The 23,443-nt window shown below is 43.1% G+C and overlaps 1 protein-coding gene across 3 annotated transcripts in view; it reads left to right on the top strand.

The window, feature by feature from the left end:
• Positions 1 to 23,061, top strand: part of LOC121650097 (signal transducer and activator of transcription 4-like) — a 49,779-nt gene extending 26,718 nt beyond the window's left edge. For all 3 annotated transcript variants that reach the window (XM_042001407.1, XM_042001406.1, XM_042001405.1), the window contains exons 18-24: positions 139 to 191; positions 16,029 to 16,123; positions 16,539 to 16,675; positions 16,908 to 17,099; positions 17,227 to 17,272; positions 21,916 to 22,021; positions 22,847 to 23,061. In XM_042001407.1, the coding sequence (XP_041857341.1) occupies positions 139 to 191; positions 16,029 to 16,123; positions 16,539 to 16,675; positions 16,908 to 17,099; positions 17,227 to 17,272; positions 21,916 to 22,021; positions 22,847 to 22,870 (653 nt within the window). In that variant the 3' untranslated portion in view covers positions 22,871 to 23,061. The remainder of the gene's footprint in view (positions 1 to 138; positions 192 to 16,028; positions 16,124 to 16,538; positions 16,676 to 16,907; positions 17,100 to 17,226; positions 17,273 to 21,915; positions 22,022 to 22,846) is intronic.
• The last annotated feature ends 382 nt before the right edge of the window (positions 23,062 to 23,443 follow it).

Here is a 23,443-nt window from a genome sequence, read left to right as displayed (position 1 = left end):
AGACAAAACAAACAAACTTCTTTAACATGTAAAAAGACACATTGTAAGGAGCACTGATGAGTTCAAGTGTACTTTAATAGGACTTGTAGAAGCTAACTTTATTTCAGGGCATTAATGGTTTTTTCTGTGTTTCCGTAGGCCAGCACGCCTCCTGTGGTGACTATCAAGTCTCCTGGTCTAAGTTTTCTAAGGTAACCAAATATGCTATTTTATAGTCACTATACAGTGTATAACTGGAAACACAAGTGGGATGTTTAACCAAGTCTTCTCTTTAACACCTGCCCTGTCAGGGGGTTCAGTCAATGAGCTTGTTAAAAGTTTTAATTCTAAAATGTTAAATATTATGGATGTCATTGCACCTAATATGGTGAAGGTTGTCTCTGGAAAGAAAAAGTCACCACAGTGAAATTCCACACTGATAAAAAATTAAAAAAGAGTCAAAGTCAAGCGCAGATGGAGAAAAACAAATCTACAGGTTCATTATGACATGTATAAAGAGAAACGTCACTCTTATAATTTACAACTGAGGAATGCAAGAAAGTCCTATTTCTCTGACATTATTAGCAAAAACTATGATAATAATCTGGTCTTATTCGCTATTGTTGACAGAAAAACAAACCTTCCTGTGTCAGTAGCACCTGAAATTTATTCCACCAAGGCCTGCAATGAGTTTGCCAAATTTTTCACAGAAAAAATCCAGAATATCAGACAAGCAGTTGGTTCATCAACAGCAGGTTCAACAGACATGCTGTGTCCATTGAAAACCAGTTTAAACACCATGACACAGTGTAATCCCATTAACAGCAAAGATCTGGGCGACATCTTATGTCAGCTGAACTCCTCTTGCTGCTTGAAAATCCTGCCCACAGGTTTTTTCATAAAGGCCTCAAAGACTCTGGAGCCAGATCTGTTACAGATTGTGAATTTTTCTTTAGTTTCGGGCGTCTTCCCAGAACTTCTAAAAACAGCTGCAATCAAGCCTCTGCTAAAAAGAGACAATCTAGACAAGACACAAATGAGCAACTACAGGCCGATCTCAAATCTTTCTTTTCTAAGTAAGATAATCAAAAAAGCCGTTTTTCATCAACTAAATGACTTTATATTTTATTTTATAACATTATTAAAAACATGTTATATATATAAACATACACACACGTACACAATTACTAAAATTGTACATAATCAGTAACAAATCCTCAAGAAACATACCATAACATCAGGAAAAAAAACAAAAACAAAAAAACACTAAGAATATAAAAACAACATTAATGTTGACAAATGTAGATATCAATAAGCCATTTTTTTGTGGTGGAACGGAATGACTAGTAAGTTTCAAGTTGTCCGATATGACTTGGAATAGAGTTCCACTGCTGGGAGAAGGCGGACTGACTAAAAGCACTTGTCCGAGATGGAATAATACAATCTCCTCTTGTCACCCCTCTCGTAATCTGGAGTGAGTCTGATCTTGTACCTACAAAGTCACTGAGTATGGGGAGAGCCAGACCATGGAGGATTTTGTAAACAAGACATATTTGTATACTTTATCAAATTCTCCCAACTCAGAAGGCTATGTTTCCTAAGTATTGAACAGTGATAACTATGAGGTTTGTTGTCAAGAGTTTTCAGGGTCTGTTTGTATAACGATTTCAAAGGTTTGAGAGTGATAGAATTGGCCTGTGACCCGCTCGTCAAACAGTATGTCATGTGAGAAATAATCACTGAATGCATGAACATTTTTTTTTTTTTTTTTTTTTTTTTTTTTTTTTGACTTTTATACTTTTTATTTAAATGAAATTCCATATTTAAACACTTTACATTGTAAATGCCAGTACAACAAAGTTCCCTTTTCCCATTGGAATACAAACAAGCTTAGCAATATGAACATCCTCCCCAACCCAGTTCCCCATCCCACGGGACACAAACCCTACAGGATAATAGAAATAATACTGATAACAGTAATGACAATGTTAACGATAGGAAAACGGATCTGTAAATAGACTTAAGGAGGGAGAGAAAAAAAAAAAAAAAAAAAAAAATTATAGAAGGGAGAAAAAGTAAGAAAATAAATAAATAAATAGAGGAGATACAATAAATAAGAGACAACAGGTACTGGTACAGGAAACTCAAGTGGCAATCACAATTTAGTTCTCAGTAATAGTACAAGATGAGCTGTTGACAAAAGATAGAAAAGGATTCCAGGTCTTCTCAAAAATGTCACCAGCTCCAGATACAATCAGTCTTATCTTTTCCAGTTTCAAAAAGTAGAGCACATCCTTGATCCAGTCCATCTGGGAGGGTGGGACCGATGACTTCCATCTCAGCAGGATCAGCCTCCTGGCCAGCAAAGTTGAGAAGGCCACCAGGTCCTTATGAGCGTCAGACAGATTAAGTAGAGAAGGCGGTACTCCAAATAAGGCAGTCAGAGCACCGGGCACCATACTCCTCCCAGTCACTCCGGACAGCACAGTAAAGACATCTGACCAAAAAGCCCTCAACAAGGAACAGTGCCAAAACATATGGGTGTAGTCCGCTGAGGCCTGAGAGCATCTATCACACAGGGGGGACACCCCATCATACATCTTGGCAAGCCGAGCTTTAGTATAATGAGCACGGTGTAAAACCCTACATTGGATAAAACAGTGTTTGGCACAGACAGAGGATTTGTGCACCCTACGTAGAATTTCCTGCCAGGTATTGTCAGGAATCACAGCTCCCAGCTCAATTTCCCAAGTAGTCTTAAGAACATTATTATGGCCTGAACGGAGACTACATATATTCCGATAGATAATGGATATAGCTTTCTTCAGTGTCGAAAGGGGTTCCAAGAAGAGATCCAGGTCAGTAGTACAGGGAAGAGCAGGAAAGTTTGGAAATGAACCGCGAATAAAGTGTCGGACCTGGAGATACCTAAAAAAGTGACTTTTAGGCAATGAGTATTTCTCAACCAGTTGCTGAAAAGAGGCAAAAGTTGAGTCAATATATAAAGCAGCAAACGTCTTGATACCTAATCTGGCCCACACCATGAATGCACAATCTAATAGAGATGGGTGAAATACATGATTCCTTAGTAAGGGAGCCTTAATTGAGTGCGCTTGTAACCCAAAGTGACGCCTAAACTGGGCCCATATTTTTAAGCAGGAAGCTACAATAGCATTTTTAACATATGGGGTTGTGGCAGATTGTAGAGGTGAGTACAAGAGTGCTTTCAACATTACCGGAAGGACTGAGTTTGCTTCAGCAACCAGCCACATTGGAGGAGCGGCAGGATTTTCGTACTGGAGCCAGTAATTCAGATTCTTTAAGTTGGCTGCCCAGTAGTAGAACAAAATGTTAGGCAAGGCCATTCCACCTAGATCCTTCGATCTCTGCAAAGCCTGAAGCCGGAGCCTTGGAGTCTTATTACTCCATAGGAAGTCCAAAAAAAGACTGTCCACTTTTTTAAAAAATGAGAGAGGGATGAAAATCGGTACACACTGAAAAAGATACAGAAAGCGAGGTAGAACATTCATCTTGATGGAGTTAATCTTAGCTGCAATTGACAGATTAAGCAAGGACCATCTGTCAAAATCCTGTTTAACTTGTGCAAGCAAAGTAATAAAATTTCTCCTATGCAGATTAGTCAGGGTGTCGGCCACGTACACTCCCAGATACACAAAGCCAGACCTGGAGACCTTAAATGGTAAATTTTCAAGGGGATATTGTTTAGCTAAGGAATTTATGGGAAAAATTTCACTCTTATCTAGATTTAATTTGTATCCTGAGAACTTACTAAATTTTTCTAAAACTGAAAGGGCAGCAGGGACAGAGCGAGCCAGATCCGAGATCAGCAACAGCAAGTCGTCTGCATACAGCGCCACCCTCAGCTCAACACCATATCTTGTAATGCCGCAGAGTTCAGGGTGGGACGTGAGAGCGATCGATAGAGGTTCCATGGCCAGAGCAAACAATAAAGGGCTCAGCGGGCAGCCCTGCCTGGTGGAGCGATGTAATTGAAAATATTCTGAGTTTGTACTATTCGTCCTAACAGAGGCTTGGGGGCAAGCGTACAGTAATTTAACCCAAGAAACAAATTTAGCCCCAAACCCAAATTTCTCCAAAACACAAAATAAGTAACTCCATTCCACTGTATCAAAAGCCTTCTCGGCGTCAAGAGATATCAAGGCCTCAGACAGGGTGGAAGATGGAGGATTATAAACGGCATTGAAGACTGTTCTAAGGTTGAAAAGAGAGTGTCTGTGACGAATAAACCCTGTTTGGTTAAGAGAAATAATAGATGGAAGTGCACTTTCCAGACGCAACGCTAATAGTTTAGACAACAATTTGAAGTCCGCATTCAGCAGACTAATGGGGCGATAAGAGCTGCACTGCAACGGGTCCTTGCCTTTCTTAAGTAATAGCGAAATGCGTGCTTGATTTCAGTGGCGTCTCTGGCATGAAAAGTTGAGTGGGGCACAACAGAGTCTACACCTGTATGCACCATCTGATACTTCTGTGATGGATATACATTAGAACCTGAGATTGATCTGTATTAAATGACCCCCCCAAAATGACAAAACATACACATAAAATTCAATTTCAGTTCAAGAACACAACATATTTCATACATATAATTACAAATGAAGGCTCATGGAAAAAAATCACTCACCATTGCAGTTCATTTCTTGAATAGAAAGGATGCACGTCGATCTTTCATCTGAGCAAACTTGTCAATAACCTGTCTGTCAAAGTCCAGTAATCCATGAATGAATTCATTTTCAATGGACAACATAGCCAGTGCATTTAACCTCTGCTGCCCCATTGTGTTTCTTGTAAATGTTTTTATTCTTTTCAGTGTTGAAAAGTTTCTCTCTGACTCAGCTGTGGTCATAGGTGTTGTGATTATAATTTTAAGCAGTGACACAGTTTCTGATAGGGCCTCCTGTAGGTTGTTGTCATAAATCAACTGCAGCAGAGGGAGAGTATTTCCTGCATGCAACTCTGAATGACAGTACAGTGACTTCAGTTCAGTTTCGAGTTTAACTTTATTTCCAGTTGGCCATATTTTGATTGCAGTTTCAAATTCAGCACTTGGGAACGCTTTGCTGAACTTACTGAATAGTGTGCAGTCCACCAGCTGTGATGCTATGAGGTGATCACTTTTGCAAAATCTTTCCTCCACTTGAGCAACCACAGTATCACAAGCTTCCTTCATAACTGCAGCAGTGTTTTTTTTCCTCCGTTTCATTGGCGCTGCCTCTCTCTCTTGAGCGATGTCATCCACCTTTTTTCTTAGTCGACCCACGCTGTCTTTGAAGCCACCCATGGCGCGATTAACTGTGGCTGCATCCACATTCCGTTTTTGCAGTGTGTTATACAGAATATCTACTTCTGGCATAAGCTGGTAGAAAAACTGCAAATACTGTAAAAAAGTGTCATCCTCCAGGTGCATGGCAAGACCATATGCTCCACGAATGGTAATGCTGTCCCATCCAGGTTCTGTTCGGATTTTATCCAGACACATCTTGATGTCTACACGGTTCTCCCACACAGCATTCACTGTTCTGCTTTTAAAATTCCACCGAGTAGCAGGTGGCCGTGGGATGCGCCGATCAGATGTTTCTGATAACGCAGCAGTTCTCTTTGGCGAGTTGGAGAAAAATGTAGCAAAGGCAGACAGATCAGCAAAGAAAACTTTTAGATCGGAGATTCTTGCGGAGCACACCTGCTGTAGAGTCAGATTTAACTGGTGTGCGTAGCAATGCACAAATTGCGCGTTTGGGTACATCTCTTTAATCAGTGTCTGAACGCCACGGATGTGCCCACTCATGACCGCCGCACCATCATACGTTTGCGCAATTAATTTATCTTTTAAACTCAATGGCTCAAGAACTTGTTGTATTGTTCTTGCAAGACCAGGTGCCGTTTTATCCTTCACCTCAACAAATCTCCAAAACCTCTCTTTCACTGTTGTTCCAGTCATATAACGGAGCACAACCACCATCTGCGATTTGCACGACACATCTGTTGTTTCGTCAGCTTGAACAGCAACGAAAGTAGCCTTGGACACCTGCTTCACAACTTCCTCCTGATATACATTAAACATACAGTCCAGAAGTTCGTTTTGAATTGTGGCTGAGGTCCCTTTGAAGTATGGCTGTGATTCATAATGTTGTCTGAGTCTGGAGTCACCCTCACACATAGTCTCAAAAATGCTCCGGAAAATACCGGGGTTCACCGAAGCGGCAGATTCATCACGGCCCCTTAAGGCAACTTCACATTTACCGCAGAGTTTTAGGCATGTAATGATTCTTCCAAGCACATACCTGTTTTCTTCAGTTTGCTTGTTGTGTAGTTCAATGGCGTGTTTGTGAGCGGAATTTATCTGTGCTGCTATGTTAGCACTGCCAAGCAAGCCCAGTTTCAGAGAATTCTCAACATGTGAGCCACTGCTCTCATGTTTGGCCAGACGTTCTGAAAGATGTTTCAGATCTTTGAATCCCGATGAGGTCCATGTAGTTTCTCCTCCAAAGAGTAGGCAAGGAAAGCAGAACAGCGATTTTCTGGCGACACTTGCAGTTAGCCATGTTTTCCTATAGAACCATTCTGGGTTGAAGGAACGGGTTTTGTCCTTTCCCGCTTGAACGATGTTAAAATCCACCGGGTGGTGAGGTCCCAAACGTTTAATTTCTAGTTTTTGCTCAAGTGGCAAAGTGTTAAATTTAGCTTTTATTAATGAATCAACTTCATTCATTTTTCATCTCTTTCGCCTAGTCGCTAACACTGAAAATCAACCTAGCTTGATGCGTAGTACCCACAATCCATGAAAACTGCACAGTTTATTGACGTCTTGACGTATGTCATCCCAGTATTTTAATTGGATGACATCGGCTTGGGGCCACGATAGTTGTGCCCCACGGCTGTCTACTAAGAACAGTTTTGGACATGCGCACCATCATTTTAGTTGTTCATCAATTTAAACAGGCGCTGATGGGCCGGCCCCATTCTCTGTGCATTTATAGAAAGTAGGCTACTGTCGGCATTCAAGGATTCAAGGATTCAAGGATTCAAGGAACTTTATTGTCATACCAGCTCACATTTACATGTTTATGGTACGAAATTAGAACTGAGGTCCCGGTTTGAGCCATAAGAAGGAGGGCAATAAGTGAAATAAAATAAGACATGAAGAGAAAAAAAAAGAAAAAAAATAGAAATATAGGCTAAATATAAATAGAATATAAGCTAAATACAATAGAATATAAACAGCACAATTTTAAATAAAATAAAAATAAAAATAACAGTAAACACTAAAGAGCCCAGTTTGCATGTGCAGCCTAGATAGAGGTTTGGGCTGGTGTTCAGAGGTGGGGAAGGGTGGGGTAGGGTGGGGAGGAGTCTACAAGGCATGGCAAGAGTTCAGCAGTCTGACAGCTTCGGGGAAGAAGCTGTTCCTGAACCTGGTGGTCTTGCTCCTTATGCATCTCAGCCGCCTGCCTGAGGGGAGGGGTTGGAAAAGTCCATGTGCTGGATGGGTGGAGTCCTTCATGATGCGGAGGGCCCTCCCCCTGCATCGTGCTGTGTAGAGGTCTGAGGTGGTGGGAAGGCTGCTCCCCATAATCCTCTGTGCAGCCTTTACCACCCTCTGCAGAGCCTTCCTCTCAGCGGCGGTGCAGTTGCCGTGCCACACGGTGATGCAGGTGCAGAGGACGCTCTCCACCGCGCAGTCTTTAGACAGGTGGGAACGGATGCCAGTGATAGTGAGGTGTTGAAGATGTCCGTCAGCACCTCAGCCAGCTGGTGTGCGCAGTCTTTCAGTACACGCCCTGGGATGTTGTCTGGGCCAGCAGCTTTGCGGGGGTTAATTCCTTTAAGGGTCTTTCTCACATCAGCAGTGGACACACAGAGGGGCGTGTCACCAGGTGGTGGTGTTAGTCTATTGCAGGGAGGGGGGGAGTCAGGGTCCTCAAAGCGAGCGTAAAACCTGTTTAGTTCGTCTGGCAGGGAGGGGTCCTTTGGACATTGTGCATCCTTGGTGTCGTAGTCTGTGATGCACTTTATGCCCATCCACATGCTCCGGGGGTCGTTGGAGGTGAGGTGACCCTGAATCTTCTGAGCGTATGTGGCTTTGGCCCTCTTGACACCCACCGTCAGATCTTTTCTCGCCGTTCTCAGTGCTGATGCCTCACCTGCCCTGAACGCAGCATCTCTGGTTTTCAGCAGAGCTCTCACCTCAGCATTCAACCAGGGTTTCTGGTTTGGATAGCAGGTAACTGTCCTGGTGGTGGTGACATCATCAGTACACTTGGAGATGAAGCCGAGGACAGAGGAGGTGTAGTCCTCCAGGTCCACCTCTCCCTCACACATAGCTGCCTCTCTGAAGACCTGCCAGTCTGTGCACTGGAAGCAGTCCTGGAGCACAGAGGCTGCATCACTGGGCCACACAGTGACAGTCTTCTTTGTTGGCCTGATCCGTCTCAGCAGGGGGCGGTAAGCTGGCGCCAGCAGGATGGAGATGTGGTCAGAGAGGCCAAGATGGGGCCGAGGAAGAGCTCTGTATGCACCACGTATGTTTGTGTACACACAGTCCAGAGTGTTGTCCCCTCGTGTGGGAATGGTGACGTGCTGGTAAAACCTGGGCAGAGTGTCCGTCAGTTTCACGTGGTTAAAGTCTCCCGCAACCACGTAAAGTGCCTCCGGGTGCGTAGTCTGCAGCGAGCTGATGGTGTCATGGAGCTCCTGTAGCGCTTCGTTAGCATTAGCACCCGGTGAGATGTAAACAATGGTGACGAACACCGCGGTGAACTCTCGAGGCAGATAGTGCGGCCGACATTTCACCGTCATAAGTTCTATCACCTCAGAGCAGTGGCTTTTTACCAGTCCACAGTTTGTACACCAACCTTCGTTTATGTACACACATAGTCCTCCTCCTCTCGACTTCCCCGACCGGTGGTCGCGGTCCGCACGGAACAGCTGCAGGCCGTCGATCTGGAAGGCTGAGTCCGGCATGTTGTGGTTCAGCCAAGTTTCCGTGAGACAGAAAACAGCACAGTTCCTCATCTCTGTGTGAACACTCAGCCTCAGACGCAACAGGTCCACTTTGTTGTCCAGGGAGCGGACGTTGGCCAGGAAGAGAGTTGGAATTGGAGGCCTCCTCGCCTTCAGCTGGGCAAGCACACCCGCCCGCGTTCCTCTCTTTTGTCTCCGGGCACAACGCTTCCTTTTGCCCGCAGTACTCTGCTGCGCCACGTTGTTGTCCTCAGGAGCCCCTGTCTCCCAAGTGCGGATTTCAGCCCTGGGGTTATGGTCGTGGTAACCAAACTATCTCTGATGAGTGCGAGTTCGGTTGTGCTGTACTTCACATGCAGATTTTGCACAGAAGTAGTGCTAAAAGTGGTCTCTAAGTTGTGAAAAACAGCCTTAGTCCCGGGAGCTCGAGAAGCCGCTGCTCTACTGTGCGCCGCCATGTGCTTGGGCAAAGCTCTTGATAATGTATGAATGTTTATATAAAAATAGTCTTTATAAGATAATTAGTCTTTATAGAGTATTATTATTTTTGATTAGATATTTTTAGTAGATTATTACTCTATAAGGGCTGCTCCATAGCGACATCTGGTGGGGCCAGGCCCTACTGGCCCCAAATGCAGAGACGCCACTGCTTGATTTAGGGTCTGGGGGAGAACACCCTGGTTAAAAGCCTCACCAAACATCTCCAACAAGTGTGGGGCCAACTGCTTCCAGAACGTCTTATAAAATTCGACCGGATAACCGTCCGGGCCTGGGCTCTTACCGCTCTGCAAAGACTGGACTGCTGCCGTGAGTTCCGATGCTGTAATGGGGCGTTCCATATCCTGCATTACGCCCAGGTCCAAAACAGGAAGCTCAATCTCATTAAAGAAGGATTCGAGCTCCGCTGGGACCTGAGCACAATCAGAGGAATAAAGTTTTTTATAAAAATTCAGAAAGGCTTGGTTAATCTCAAAAGGATCTGATGTAACCCCAGAACCAGTTTCGAGCTGTGGGATCAGCTGAGAGGCAGACACCCGACGCAGTCGGTGGGCCAGAAGTTTACTGGGTCTGTCTCCCTGCTCAAAAAATTCGGATCTAGAACGGAGCAGAAGATCAACGGTCTTTTGTGAAAGAATAAGATCATATTCTGTCTGCAGGGACATCCGCTCCTTATAAGCATCAGGTGATTTTGAGGTGGCATATAAAGAATCCAAGGTAGCAATGCGCTTAGAAAGAGTAGCTAATTTTTCCCCATCTAACTTCCTATGATGTGCGTCATATGATATAATTTCGCCCCTTATAAAAGCTTTCATAGCTTCCCACACCCCAGAGATGGTTACGTCAGCAGTCTTATTGGTTTGGAAAAAGAAATCTATTCGTTCTGTGATAAAACTGACAAACTCTCTGTCCAGCAGCAGTCGTGTATCAAGGCGCCAAGGAGGTCGTGGGTTAATAAATTTCTCGAAGTATATGTTGATCGAAACAGAAGCATGGTCTGAAACTACGATTGAGTCGTAGCTGCACTCAGAGATTGAGGCAAGCAAGTGACTAGTTACCAGGAAGAAGTCAATACGGGTGAAGGTCTGATGTCTATGCGAAAAGAAAGAATACATCCTCTCATTAGGATTAAAGTAGCGCCAAGGATCGACAACTTTGAATTCGTCCATAAAAGTCTCAATCACCTTAGCGGATCTGGACTGCTGAGCTGGGGCTGTGGAGGATCGATCTGTCGAGGGATCCAACCAACAATTAAAATCGCCACCCATAATCAGATTATATAAAGACAAGTCCGGTAACATTGAAAGCAGGCGCCTGTAGAATGAGTCATTGTCCCAGTTTGGGCCATATACATTCACCAGGGCCACCTTTTTATCATAGATCCGCCCAGTCACAATAATAAACCTGCCAGAAGAGTCTAAGACTGTCTTAATATGAACAAAAGGGATAGTTTTGTGCAGGATTATCGCAACCCCCCGTGACCTGCTGGTAAAGGGGGAAGTAAAAACTTGTCCCACCCATCTCCGTCTCAGTCCAGCAATGTCTTTGCTTCTCAAGTGAGTTTCCTGAAGGTAAACTACATGACTATTTAGGTGTTGTAGGTAGTGCAGAACCTTGCTACGCTTTATGGGATTATTCAATCCTTTACAATTTAGGCTAACAAATTTTACTTTGCCCCCTATGTAATGTGAACCATCAGACTGAGTCATTATAAAACGACCATATAAATATATCTAGGATAAATTAAAAAAAAAAAAAAAAAAAAAAAAAAAAAACAAAGGACATAGGGTGTGTGCCATCCCAAATCTCACAAGAACAAACAAACCCATCCTCCCCCCAAATCCCCCTTCTGGCAGAAGCATCCCGAAGGATGCATGCCCTCTTACCTTTCAGAAGAAAAACAAACGAACCTGTCGTCATAGTAACCCAACTGCAACAGACAACGACTCTGGGAGTGCTAAAGTGGGTTGCTGTCCCAACAGAAAAATGACCTTAGGTCACAAGGTGACATAGATTCATGGCTGTATGACTTTCTAATATGACCCTTGAGCAAGGAACCATCAAAAAGTATTGTTTTATAAATGTCCAACCAAAAGTAAGCAACATCCATATCAAGCAAACTGTCCCGGAGTCCAAGAAAACAGCGACATAACAGACTGCTGGGTACAAGTGATACAACCATGGCTGCCGGCCACCCAGTCTCCGGACAACACATCATGGCCGTGTTCCCTGGTTGATCAAGTCGCCTCTGGTTCCGTGCTTTTCTTAATCCTTTTATTCACGAACTCCAAAGCCTCACTCGGATCCTCAAATTTGTGCCTTCGGCCATCCGGCAAGGTGATGTGAAGGATAGCCGGGTAGCGGAGGCCAAATCTGACGCTGTCACACGAATGTAGCTCCTTTTTCACCATGGTGAAGGCCGCCCTCCGTTTAGCCACCGCTGGGGTGAAGTCCGGGAAGATGAACATTCTCTTGCTATTATGGAGCAGAGGGGAGGCTTCCCCTGCGCGACGAAGAATGGCGTTTCTCACCTGGAACTGGTTAACACGGATAATCATCGGGCGTGGGGGTTCCCCTTCCTTCGGCTTGGCCCGCAGTGTACGATGAGCTCTATCCAGCACCGGCTTGGCATCAAGATTCAGCAAGTCCATTAAGAGCTGAGACACATATTCTGTGGGATTGGGACCTTCGGATCCCTCAGGGAGGCCCACTAGTCGAACATTATTCCATCTTGAGCGAGATTCGAGGTCCTCACATTTCTTCTCCAGGGTCTCCACGGTGGCCGAGAGCTTAGCCATACCAGCTTGTAAGCTAGTTAGCTGTCCCTCGTGGTCGTTAGCGGAGTGCTCTAAATCCGAAATAGTCCCCCTCTGCGTCGCAAGTTTTTCCTCGATTGGTCCCAAGGCAGCCGCTACTTCTTTCTTGACAGAGTCGGATATGATCGATTCAAACTTGTTAATGATCTCCGTCCGGAGATCATTCATCATTTCCCTGATGCTATGTAGCATATCTTCATTAGCCGTGGCCTTCCCCGGGGACCCAGGCTCCAGAGGTTGATGCTGCGGCCTACCGCGGCCGTGTCTCGAAGCTTCGCCTTTCGCCCGTGCGCTCGTCATTTATGTTGGTTCTCCGCTCAAAGATGCAGTACTATGTTAGCCGCCTTGAATGTGATCGAATTAAAAATGGGGCAGCGCTACGTTAAGGAAGAAATATATATATTTAACAGCACTCCCGCGGAGCTCCCGCGAACACCTCTTACATCGTGCGTTCCCCCGGAAGTCTCATGCATGAACATTTTAGCTGCCTCAGTAGACATACAATGTCTTACAGATCTAAAAATGGCTAGGTTAAATTTAATTTGCTTGTAAACATTTTTTACCTGAGCCCTAAAGTTAAGGTTAGAATCTATCATAATAACTAAATACTTAAATTCATTTACCACCTATAACCTTTCTCCTACAACAAAAACATTTGGTTCTGAAATGTTGTTTTTCTTGGTGAAGAAAATCCCAACAGTTTTGGGCACATTTAGTTGTAGACAACACTGACTGAGCCATTTTGTCACCTTGACCATAGTATTTGTAAGTTTGGCAGCAACATATTTTTAGTGCTGCCATGTACATACAATACTGTGTCATCAGTATACATTTGGATCTCAGTCTCAGGGCATACAGATGGAAAATCATTGAGCTAAATAATAATGGGCCTAATATGGTACCCCAGTGGACAGACAAAGGTCATTTGACCTATAATTCTGTATTTGATGGGTTGAGTGTTCTTATAATTCTCCTAACCTCTGGTTCTGATATATACTTAAGACAAAAGGCTGGTTTTGACATGTTAATTTCAACTATGTCAACATGCTTTGCTTTCTTTGTGGAAAAACTTTGAGCAATAGTAGTCACAGAATCGACAAAATATTGATTTAAAGCTCCTGCTACTTCAACTGGGTTCTTTGTGATATATCCATCCAGGTTTAGTTCAGTTTGTTTCCTTGCCTCATGATGTTGTCCTGTCAGCTTTTTAACTGGGCATTTCCCCGTGCTCCTTTAATCATAGTGATAAAAAAAGTTTGCCTTTGCCTCCATGTTACTTTGTTTCTTAACGTTGTGAAACAATACATGTCAACAATTAGCTTAGACCTTAAGGCCATTTTTAGGGCAAGATCCCATTCCTTCATCATTTTGAAGATGGTATCTTGGTATCAATCCAAGGAAGACTATTCTTTTTATTTCTTTGTTTAAATTTGCGGGTAAATTTTGCAATGATACTCTGAACTTTGCTGGAGAATGTCATACTATCCTCCTCTAGATCCTTCCCTAAAAGTAATTCATCTCAATTCACATCATGTATCGAATTTTTAAAATTTCCCAACTGATTTTTAGGGATTCTAAATGACTCGTATTCTTTAGCAATAGAAAGCTTAGTAGATAATTTTCTGGACACCAGGATCAGATTGTGATCAGACATACCAGTTAACAGATTACAAGATTTAGAAATTCTCTCAGGTCTATTACTAAACACTAAATCAAGAGTTTTGGAGGAGTGAGTTAGCCTTGTTGAGCCTTTGATTAACTATGTTAGATCCAAGCCATCTGTTATTTGTTTCAGATTCTTCCTGTCTGATTTGTCTTCCCAATTAATATTAAAATCTCCCATGACAATCACCTTTTTCTTAAAATTACATTCCTTTAACACACTTTTAAACTTATCATAAAAAACAACATTTGATGAAGGTGGACGATAAATTATTATAACAACAAAAGACATTTCTGGTGAGAGAGTGATTTTCAGGCCAATACATTCCAAATCACAATTTGACCATCGAATTTCATGACATTAGACTATCTTTAACAAAAATCATTACCCCTCCTCCCCTAGTAACAACTCTATCTTTCCTGTAAATTCTATAACCCAGTATGTTTAGATCTGCAGTCGGTGAGTTTTCATTAAACCATGTCTCAGATAAACACAGAAAGTCTAAGTTTGAGTCACTTAGAAGATGATGAATTTCAGCAGTTTTAGGTTTGAGACTTCGTATAGTTCAAGTGCCCACCAAATATACCCTTTGGTTTAGCTCTTGAGTTTGAAATACCTAAAATGGCCTAAAATTAAAATGGCCTGATTAACCAATCTAGGCCTAGTGGTACTCATAGCTGGGCTGCCACAGCTCGTGGCCTAGTAGTAGCTAAACTGCTACTTCCAGAGCCTAGACCAGGGCTACTCAATTCGGTCCTACGAGGGCCGCAATCCAGCAGGTTTTCCATGTATCCCTGCACCAACACACCTGAGTCAAATTAATGAGTTATTGTGTAGAACCTGATTGGCTGTTAGAGCCACCTAATTTGACTCAGGTGTGTTGGTGCAGGGATACATGGAAAACCTGCTGGATTGCTAGACTGTTACAGCTGGAGCTTGGGTTGATGGTAGCAGAGTTGATAGCAACTGGCCTGGTTGTAGCAGAGCTGCCAAAACCAGAACCTGGACCTAGCCAGTTGCAAGCTGGCCCAATAGTGGCAGGGCTGATGGAAAGCAATGATTCCATTTTGATTGTTTCTGAAATGTCCCATTTTATCATTTGATCAAGGGTTGAATTCTTTATTGGACCCAGGTCGAGTTGTATATCTCCACTTAGCAGCAATAAAAGCAGTAGTGTATTACAAGCATGCCATTTGCTTCTCTTAATTGGACTGCTGTTTTTCTCAATGTAAAACTCTTTTTTGCCAGAAGATAGAATAAGTAGCTAAGTATCCATGTCCACCAAAAAATCAGTCTTGATATGTTATTTGGAGGATTAAAAGATCCAAAAGTAGATGTTTGATTACCTGCCAAACAAAGGCCTTGAGCAGGTGGAGCAATCAGAAGCAGACAAAGCAGCAATGACCCAGCATAACCATTTCTTTGGTACCTGTTGATAAAATCTTGACTTGGAGCTAAGCACTGTTTTGCATGAAGGCTTTTCTGTAGAAGAACACTAGCTAAAATAGACAAAAATTAGGAAAAATATTAACAGTTTAAAAGGTGAAGAGCTAAACAAACCACACCAGCCACCGGCAGCCATCTTGGATTTGATCCAAGTTAAAGACTCACCTGTTCTCTGCTGTATTTCAATAGTTTTTATTTAGAAGTCCAGGTCTGCATCTGGTTCTTTTAAGCTGGAATCTTTAAACTTAATCAGGTTTTAATAGTGTCTTTCCTCACACTGAACTTTATTTATTGCATTTTATCTATTTTATTTTAGCCTTTTAATTGAATTAATTTTATTTCTTTTAATCATTGTTTTTTAATGCAGTTGTATTGCTTTCTGCACCCTGCTGTAATGTTTTATGTAAAGCACTTTGAATTGTCTTGTACATGAAATGTGCTATACAAATAAATTTGCCTTGCCTTGTTTTAATGTGATTGTGCCACCTTGTGGCCAATGAGAAATTAACTTTAATTACCACTTCTCTGTTGTTGATCCGAGGTATGTACGTTCAGATTTTAATCCATCTCATGAATGCAAAATAAGATTTTTAATCTTTTTCCATGTGTCCTTTCTTCCGAAGGAGAATATTTTAGGAAAGCCTTTCAGTTTCTGGATGTGGTTGGATTCAATCCTGGAGCTCATCAAGAAGCACCTGCAGCCAGTCTGGAATGAAAAGTAGGCCACAAGTTTATTTTTCATATCACACCTTCAGCCTTCATTCCCTAGAAATGGTCCCAGGAAATATTTGCTGTCTGCATTGTGGGAAGTGTTTTGATGTTTTGTTTGTCCAAGTTCAGAACCCCCCTTTAAAAAAACAAACAAACCAAAAAACACTCTACTAATTTAGGCTGTATCTCCTGTGGTAAAACTGTAAAAGCGGTAAAATTGTTTGACTTCCTGTAATTTTCTTTCATTTCTTTCTGTTTTGTTTTAATATCCAGGTTCATACAGAGAAGCAGGAGAGTCACACAATTTAATGACTAGAAAACATGTTTTATGCTTAAATGTGAAACAGTTATCAGGAGAAAACCAAAATTCTCAGCATAAAAGGTTGATTTTTTTTTCCTTCTTACCATGACCATCTGTGCAGCTACATCATGGGCTTTGTGAGTAAGGAGATGGAGCGAGCTCTGCTGAAAGACAAAGAGCCCGGCACCTTCCTCTTACGCTTCAGTGAGAGCCACCTGGGGGGAATCACCTTCACCTGGGTGGAGCACAGTGACAACGGTGAGGGCGCCTCTCTAACCTACCACCAGACAATATGTGTTCATGCTAAGACAAAACCATTCTTAACTTTCTACATTTACCAAATTAGATAACTGTACTGAAAACTGAATTTTGACCATCATATTGAGTTTTAGATATTAATCCAAAGTGCGCTCCAGTAAATATTCCAGCATACTTGTCTTAACCTGATCTATTCCTGTGTACTGTTTTGTTTAATTTTTTAAATAAACAGGTGATGTAAAGTTCAACTCTGTGGAGCCATACACTAAAAACCGACTGAGCGCTCTTCCATTTGCTGATATCATACGAGACTACAAAGTGATTTCAGACGGGGTTGTCCCTGAAAACCCCCTCAAGTTCCTCTACCCTGACATCCCCAAAGATGAAGCCTTTGGACGCCTCTACAACAGTCAGCCAAGCAAAGGTAAGGGAATAAAGACTTGTTTTAATCTATAGTTGTGTGCGTTTCCCTGAGGAATTCCAAAGGGATTAATAAAGTATTTCTGATTCTGAAACCCTAATCTCCATTTTTATCTTTGTCAAATTTCCAGTACACCCATACATACCATCTACCCTCATCCCCATCTCAGAACTGCGGTGAGTTCTTCACACTTTATATTTTTATACCTGGTTAGAAAACTTCTGTCCAGCTTAGTTTGTACTAATAATTTTCATTTAAAAAAATCTTAGTTCATGTCTGTTTTTTCTGCGCTTTATGGCCATGCGTATTACACAGTGTTCTGTGGGTTTAAAGTGTAACTAAACTCCCTGCTTTTTTGAGATCCAGTGGTACAGGGGTGAGCATAGGCTAGGTTGCAAATGGGTTGCAAACTTAGCTCATATCCACGTTTCATGTCAGTGTACATAAATTGGATAGTCAGAAATCTAAAGACAGTAAACTTGTGCACTAGTGTAATATCAGCATTTATATAAAATAGGCTACATCATGTTGTACTACACTAGTAGTAAAATAAGTCTGAAGATAATACTTAGGCAAAGGAGGAAACTAAATAAATGGAGAAACAAAAATTCTACTGCTGTCACTATGTTTAATTACAATAGCCATAGTATTACCATCCATCTATCCATCCATTTTCTATCCGGAGTTGGGTCACAGGGGCAGCTGCCTACGCAGGGAAACCCAGACTTCCCTCTTCCCGGCCACATTCATCAGCTCATCCGGGGAGATCCCGCAGACGTGGCACCTTTCCGCCTGTCGATCTCCTGCTCCATCCTTTCCTCACTTGTGAACAAGACCCTGAGTTATGTGAACTCCTCCACTTGGAGCAGGACCTCAATCCACTCCCGGAGAAAGCACTCCACCCTTTTCCGGCTGAGGACCATGGTCTGGAGGTGCTGATTCTCATCCCAGCTGCTTCACACTCGGCTGAAAATCACTCCAGCAAGAGCTGAAGATCGCGGCCCGATGAAGCCAAAAGAACCACATCATCTGCAAACAGGCACTGATCCAATCTTGAGGCCACCAAACCGGATCCCCTAAACTCCTCGGCTGCACCTAAAATTTCTGTCCATAAAAGTTCTGAACAGAATCAGAGACAGTGGGCAGCCTTGGCAGAGTCCAACCCAAGCTCGGACCAAGCTCTGACACCAGTCAGAGGTGTGTCAGCCAAGACAGCCCTACAGCATCCAGAGCCATAAGGAACTCTTGGCGGACCTCATCCACCCCTGGGGCCCCACCACCAAGGAGCTTTGTAACAACCTCAGCGACCCCTGCCCCAGACATAGGAGAGCCAACACCAGAGTCCCCAGACCTCGCCTCCTCATCGGAAGATGTGTTGGTGGGATTGAAAAGGTCTTCAAAGTCTTCCTTCCACCAGCTCACAACATCCCAAAATGAGGGCAGCTGCACCCCACCAGCAATCCCCCATCCTGTCCAGAAGTCATTCTCCATGGCTTCTCCAAACTCCTCCCATGCCTGAGTTTTTTCCTTAGCGATTACCAAAGCCGCATCCCGCTTAGCCTGCCGATACCCATCAGCTGCCTCTGGAGTCCCACAGGCCAAAAAAGCCCAACAGGACTCCTTCTTCAGCTTGACGGCATCCCTCACTGCTGGTGTCCACCACCAAGGTCTGGGATTACCACCACTACAGGCACTGACGACCTTACAGCCACAGCTCCGGCTGGCCGCCTTAACAATAGAGACACGGAACACAGCCCACTCGGACTCAATGTCCCCTACCTCTTCCCAGGACATGGATGAAGCTCTGCCAGAGATGGGAGTTGAAACTCTTTCTGAAAGGGGTCTCCGCCAGACGTTCCCAGCAGACCCTCACAACACTCTTGGGTCTGCCAGGCCAGGCATCCTCCCCCACCATCTGAGCCAACTCACCACCAGGTGGTGATCAGATGACAGCTCCACCACTCTCTTTGAGTGGCCAAGCCATGTGGTCGCAAGTCCGATGATACAACTACAAAGTCGATCATCGAACTGCTGCCTAGAGTGTCCTGGTGCACATGTGGACACTCTTATGCCTGAAAATGGTGTTTGTTATGGACAATCCATGATGAACACAGAAGTCCAATAACAAAACACTACTCCGATTTAGATCAGGGGGCCGTTCCTTCACGCCCCTCCAGATCTCACTGTCATTGCCCATGTGAGCATTGAAGGCCCCCAGCAGAACGAGGGAGTCCCTGGAAGTAGTGCTCTCCAACACCCTCTCCAAGGACTCCAAGAAGGGTGGGTACTCTGAACTGCTGATTGGTGCATAAGGTCCACCTGAAGGCGGAGGGTGGCTACCCTCTCATCCATCGGGGTAAACCCCAATGTACAGGCACTGAGTCGGTGGACAATGAGCATGCCCACACCTGCTCGGTGCCTCTCACCGGGAGCAGCTCCACAGTGGAAGAGGGTCCAGCCCCTCTTGAGGACAGTGGTTCCAGAGCCCAAGCCGTGTGTCGAGGTGAGTCCAACTATATTTAGCCAGCTCAAACTGCAGGTGATGAGCCCATGGGAGGGGGGGGCCACCCTTTCGAGCTGAGCCCGACCACCAAGTGCTCACCTCTGTGCCCCACCTCCAGGCTTGGCTCCAGAGGGGGGCCCCACGACCCCAGGCAAGGGAAACCTGGGTCCATAGTTTTTCGTTGTCATAGGGGTTCTTTGAGCTGTGCTTCGTCTGGTCCCTCCCCTAGAGATCTGCCTGCCTTGGTGACCCTACGAGGGGCGTATAGCCCCCGACAACATAGAATTCACTGAATCTTCAAAAAATACTATGAGACCCTATATTCAGTCTGAGAAGGTTGAAGAGAAAATAACACAATTCCTGTTGTCTTTGGACCTTCCCTCAACAGGCCCAGAACAAAATGGATTTTTGACTGGCCCTCTTAGAAAAGATGAACTGGATAAAGCTATAGGTAGTGCAACTAAGAGTCCTGGTAGCAACAGTTATCCAAATAAGTGGTAAAAAAAAACTTTTAAAGAGCTTGCCCCAGTACTATTAGAATCATTTAATTGGAAACTTGAAAAAGCTGTTGCCCCACCATTCTGGAGGGATGCTGTTATATTGATCATACCCAAAGAAGGGAAAATACTGTGAGTGATATTGCCCAATATCAATCCTGAATGTAGATTATAAGGTATTCACATTTGTTCTTACCAAACAACGAAGATGCTTTCTGCCCAATCGTATACATGAGAACTATTTTTTCGTTTGTCAAAGGACGTCAAAACCCAGAACATTAGGAGCACTCTCCATATTATAGAACATATCATTTAAGTGCTGCACTGATCAGTTTTGAGCCTGTATTAGCATTTGACAGGGACACCTGGGCCAAACTCACAAAAGACCAGCGACAGCAGAAGAAGATTATCCAGGTCCGGAAGTTACAATAGATAAATCCAATTCTAGGTGAAGGTGTACTCACAGAACAAGGGTCCAGAGTCAAAACTGGGCAGGCAGTCCGAGTCAAGAAATCCAGAATCCTAGTCAAAAACAGGCAGGGGTCAGATACCAAACTCACGTGTCCAGAGGAGCCAGAGGCAGAGAACAGGGTCAGGTCCAAAACAGGTCAGATCAGGCCAATGGTATATATGTAATGTAGAAATTAGGAATCGATGCAATTTAAATTGAAATGCTAATTCAATAAAATGACAGTAACTCAGTATTCCAACAGAATTTGCAAGGCAAACTTCAAACCAATAAACAATAAAATACAAAGAGATGTCGCAAAATGGTTGATACCATTACTGGATTTTAGCTCAAACACAAACAACTGGGTGAGCAACAATATTTTTGGTGACATTGTGGACTGGGATTGAACCATACACTGTATATAAAAGATGGACGAGCCTCCGTGACGTTACCCGTAGGTTTCTGAAGAGCTTGAAATTGAAGCTCATTGGGCGGTTCCCATCGTCGCCATCTTGGCAGCCTCACACGTGTCATCATTCCCGGAAAATCCAAAATTGGGCAGTGGTGGAGCTGAGAGAGTGACTGTGCAAGGTGGGGGTTGATGATTGACACCCATCAAACTCCGAGCTGCCTGTAGCTAAGAGCTAACCAAGCTAACCAGGAGCTAACGGTAGCTAACCAGCTACCGGAAGTAGGCAGGCTAAAACTAAGGTGCACTGTTAGCCGGCTAAAAACGCGGTTTTGCTGCACTCTCCATTCTTGCCACGGATATTGGACACCTGTCAATCAATAGGACACGCCCCTAATTATGCAGAATTTTAAAGATTAAATAACATCCAAACGGATGAGTTAGAAAAAAGTACACCCCCTTAAAGTTTTCATGAAGGTAAACTTGACCTATTAGTCTTAAAATGGTACAAAAATGTTTTGTACCAGGCTTTAAACATGTTTATTTTTGCTGTGAAGTTGGACTTTTCAACATGGGAGTCTATGGGGATTGACTCAGTTTTGGAGCCAGCCCCTAGCGGATGAATGGTGAACTGCAATCTTTTGCACTTCCGCAAACAACATTTTGAACCAATGGCTGGACATCACTGAAGAAATTCTGTCACTGGAACAAATGACCTACAGTGTAAAACTTAAAACAGAGCTGTATGCTGTAAGATGGGCAAAATGGCATCTTTTTAAAAGGGTTAATCATTTTGCTTGCCCTGATGCTGGACAGGCCAAGGTGAAAATAAATAGATAAAAATCAGATTAACAGATGTGTAGGCTATCTGTGGTATTCATTCCCACACTAAATGATAATTCCTATAGCTTATTAGAGGAGGTGCCCAACTTTTGATCTTTCTCTTGCTTCTATTCCAGGTCCAATGCAAACACCACACCACGTTCCAGTCAGTCTCCTGAGCCTCCAATGACTCCAGGGGAGTTTGACATGCTCAGCGAACAACTGTGCTTCGACATCGACACTGTAAGTTTTCCCACTACATGTGCTTTCATGGTGGAGAGAGCACTGTGTCTTAATTTGATTTATTTGGTCAATGCATCAATATGCTAAATATGGAAACAAGTGATTTCTGATTTTAACTGTTGATTAGTGAAACATGTCCATGTTAAACCCAGAAACAGAATTTAAATAAAGGTTGTTTGGAAAGATAACTGATTAAAAACACAAACTACTATTAGCTCTTCTGGTTTTTAGATTTTTGTCCCAAAAGTACTGCAATAGAAAATGCTGTGCTGCCTTCACGATTAATTAAAAATTCCTGCGATCAGAGCAATGCGCTCTTTCGATTAATAAACGAGCTGTTAAATTCATAAATAGGCTCCTTCAAGATACTTGGCTGAGATGTAACATCATACTAAACTTAAGCAACTGTAACAGAGCAGAACTACAATAGGCCAGGTGCACTCTGGGTTACGTAGTCACTGTAAGTCCACAGACTTTTAACAGTGTCCAAAGAAATATTTTATCAGGCCCACTTATTGATCCTGCCTTCTAAAGGAGAGAGACCAGCACAAAAGTACTGATTCCATCACACAAGTCATTGCCTTGACACCAGTACATTTGTTGGTATCAATAATAATAATGTGGATCAATCCGCTCAAACCTCATTCAGACATATTGATAATTAGTTGGATTATAATAGTGAGAACACATCCGTGAGCCACATTGCTGCACAGATATGGAAAATAATACCTAATAACTTTAGAGTGAATTTCTGCTTCAATCATATGTGTGAAATAACTAAAGAGATGTTTTGCTGCTCACGTTATTTTTCTCTTTGATTTACAGATGAGCTCTCCATATTCAGAGTGAAGCGAGATAAAACATCATAACCAACAACGTTTTCCATCCTGACTTCATCCAGTTTCTGTTAAATGTCTTTAGAAGATCTTCAGCTTTTTTACAGAGGTTTTGTTGTTTAATTCTCATTGTTCGTCCTGCTGCTTTTTATATTCCTTCTTTTAAATATTCATCAGTGTTCATTAAATAACTTTTTGCTGTCAGTCGTATTTTTACTGTGATGTGTGTAAATCTGTTTTTAATGTTGCATGTTGACGTCAGTTTGACACATTATGTCTCCATCAGTAGCACCACAGTCTCTTATTTTACCTAATAGAGGACATGGAGGTAACTCACACCATGCTGCATGCTGGGACAAGAGCAGAAGTCTTATGAGGGATGTTCACCAGTTGCATCTGTTTACAACCATTATTGCGTGGTTAGATTTTATTTAGGTTAAAATTATCAAATCTTCTCACCTCATACCTATTTTCTCAGTTTTTATTCCATCTGTGGTGCAAGTTCCTCTGACAAAGCCAAAACTTACAATGACCTGATCTTAACAACTACTGTGGTTATTTATTCAGTAATGTTGCATTCTGAACT

This window comes from Melanotaenia boesemani, chromosome 12 (genome assembly GCF_017639745.1).
Source record: "Melanotaenia boesemani isolate fMelBoe1 chromosome 12, fMelBoe1.pri, whole genome shotgun sequence".
NCBI classification, from domain to species: domain Eukaryota; kingdom Metazoa; phylum Chordata; class Actinopteri; order Atheriniformes; family Melanotaeniidae; genus Melanotaenia; species Melanotaenia boesemani.
The sequence above is the reverse complement of the archived record's forward strand: the minus strand, read 5'-3'. Positions and strand labels throughout refer to the sequence as shown.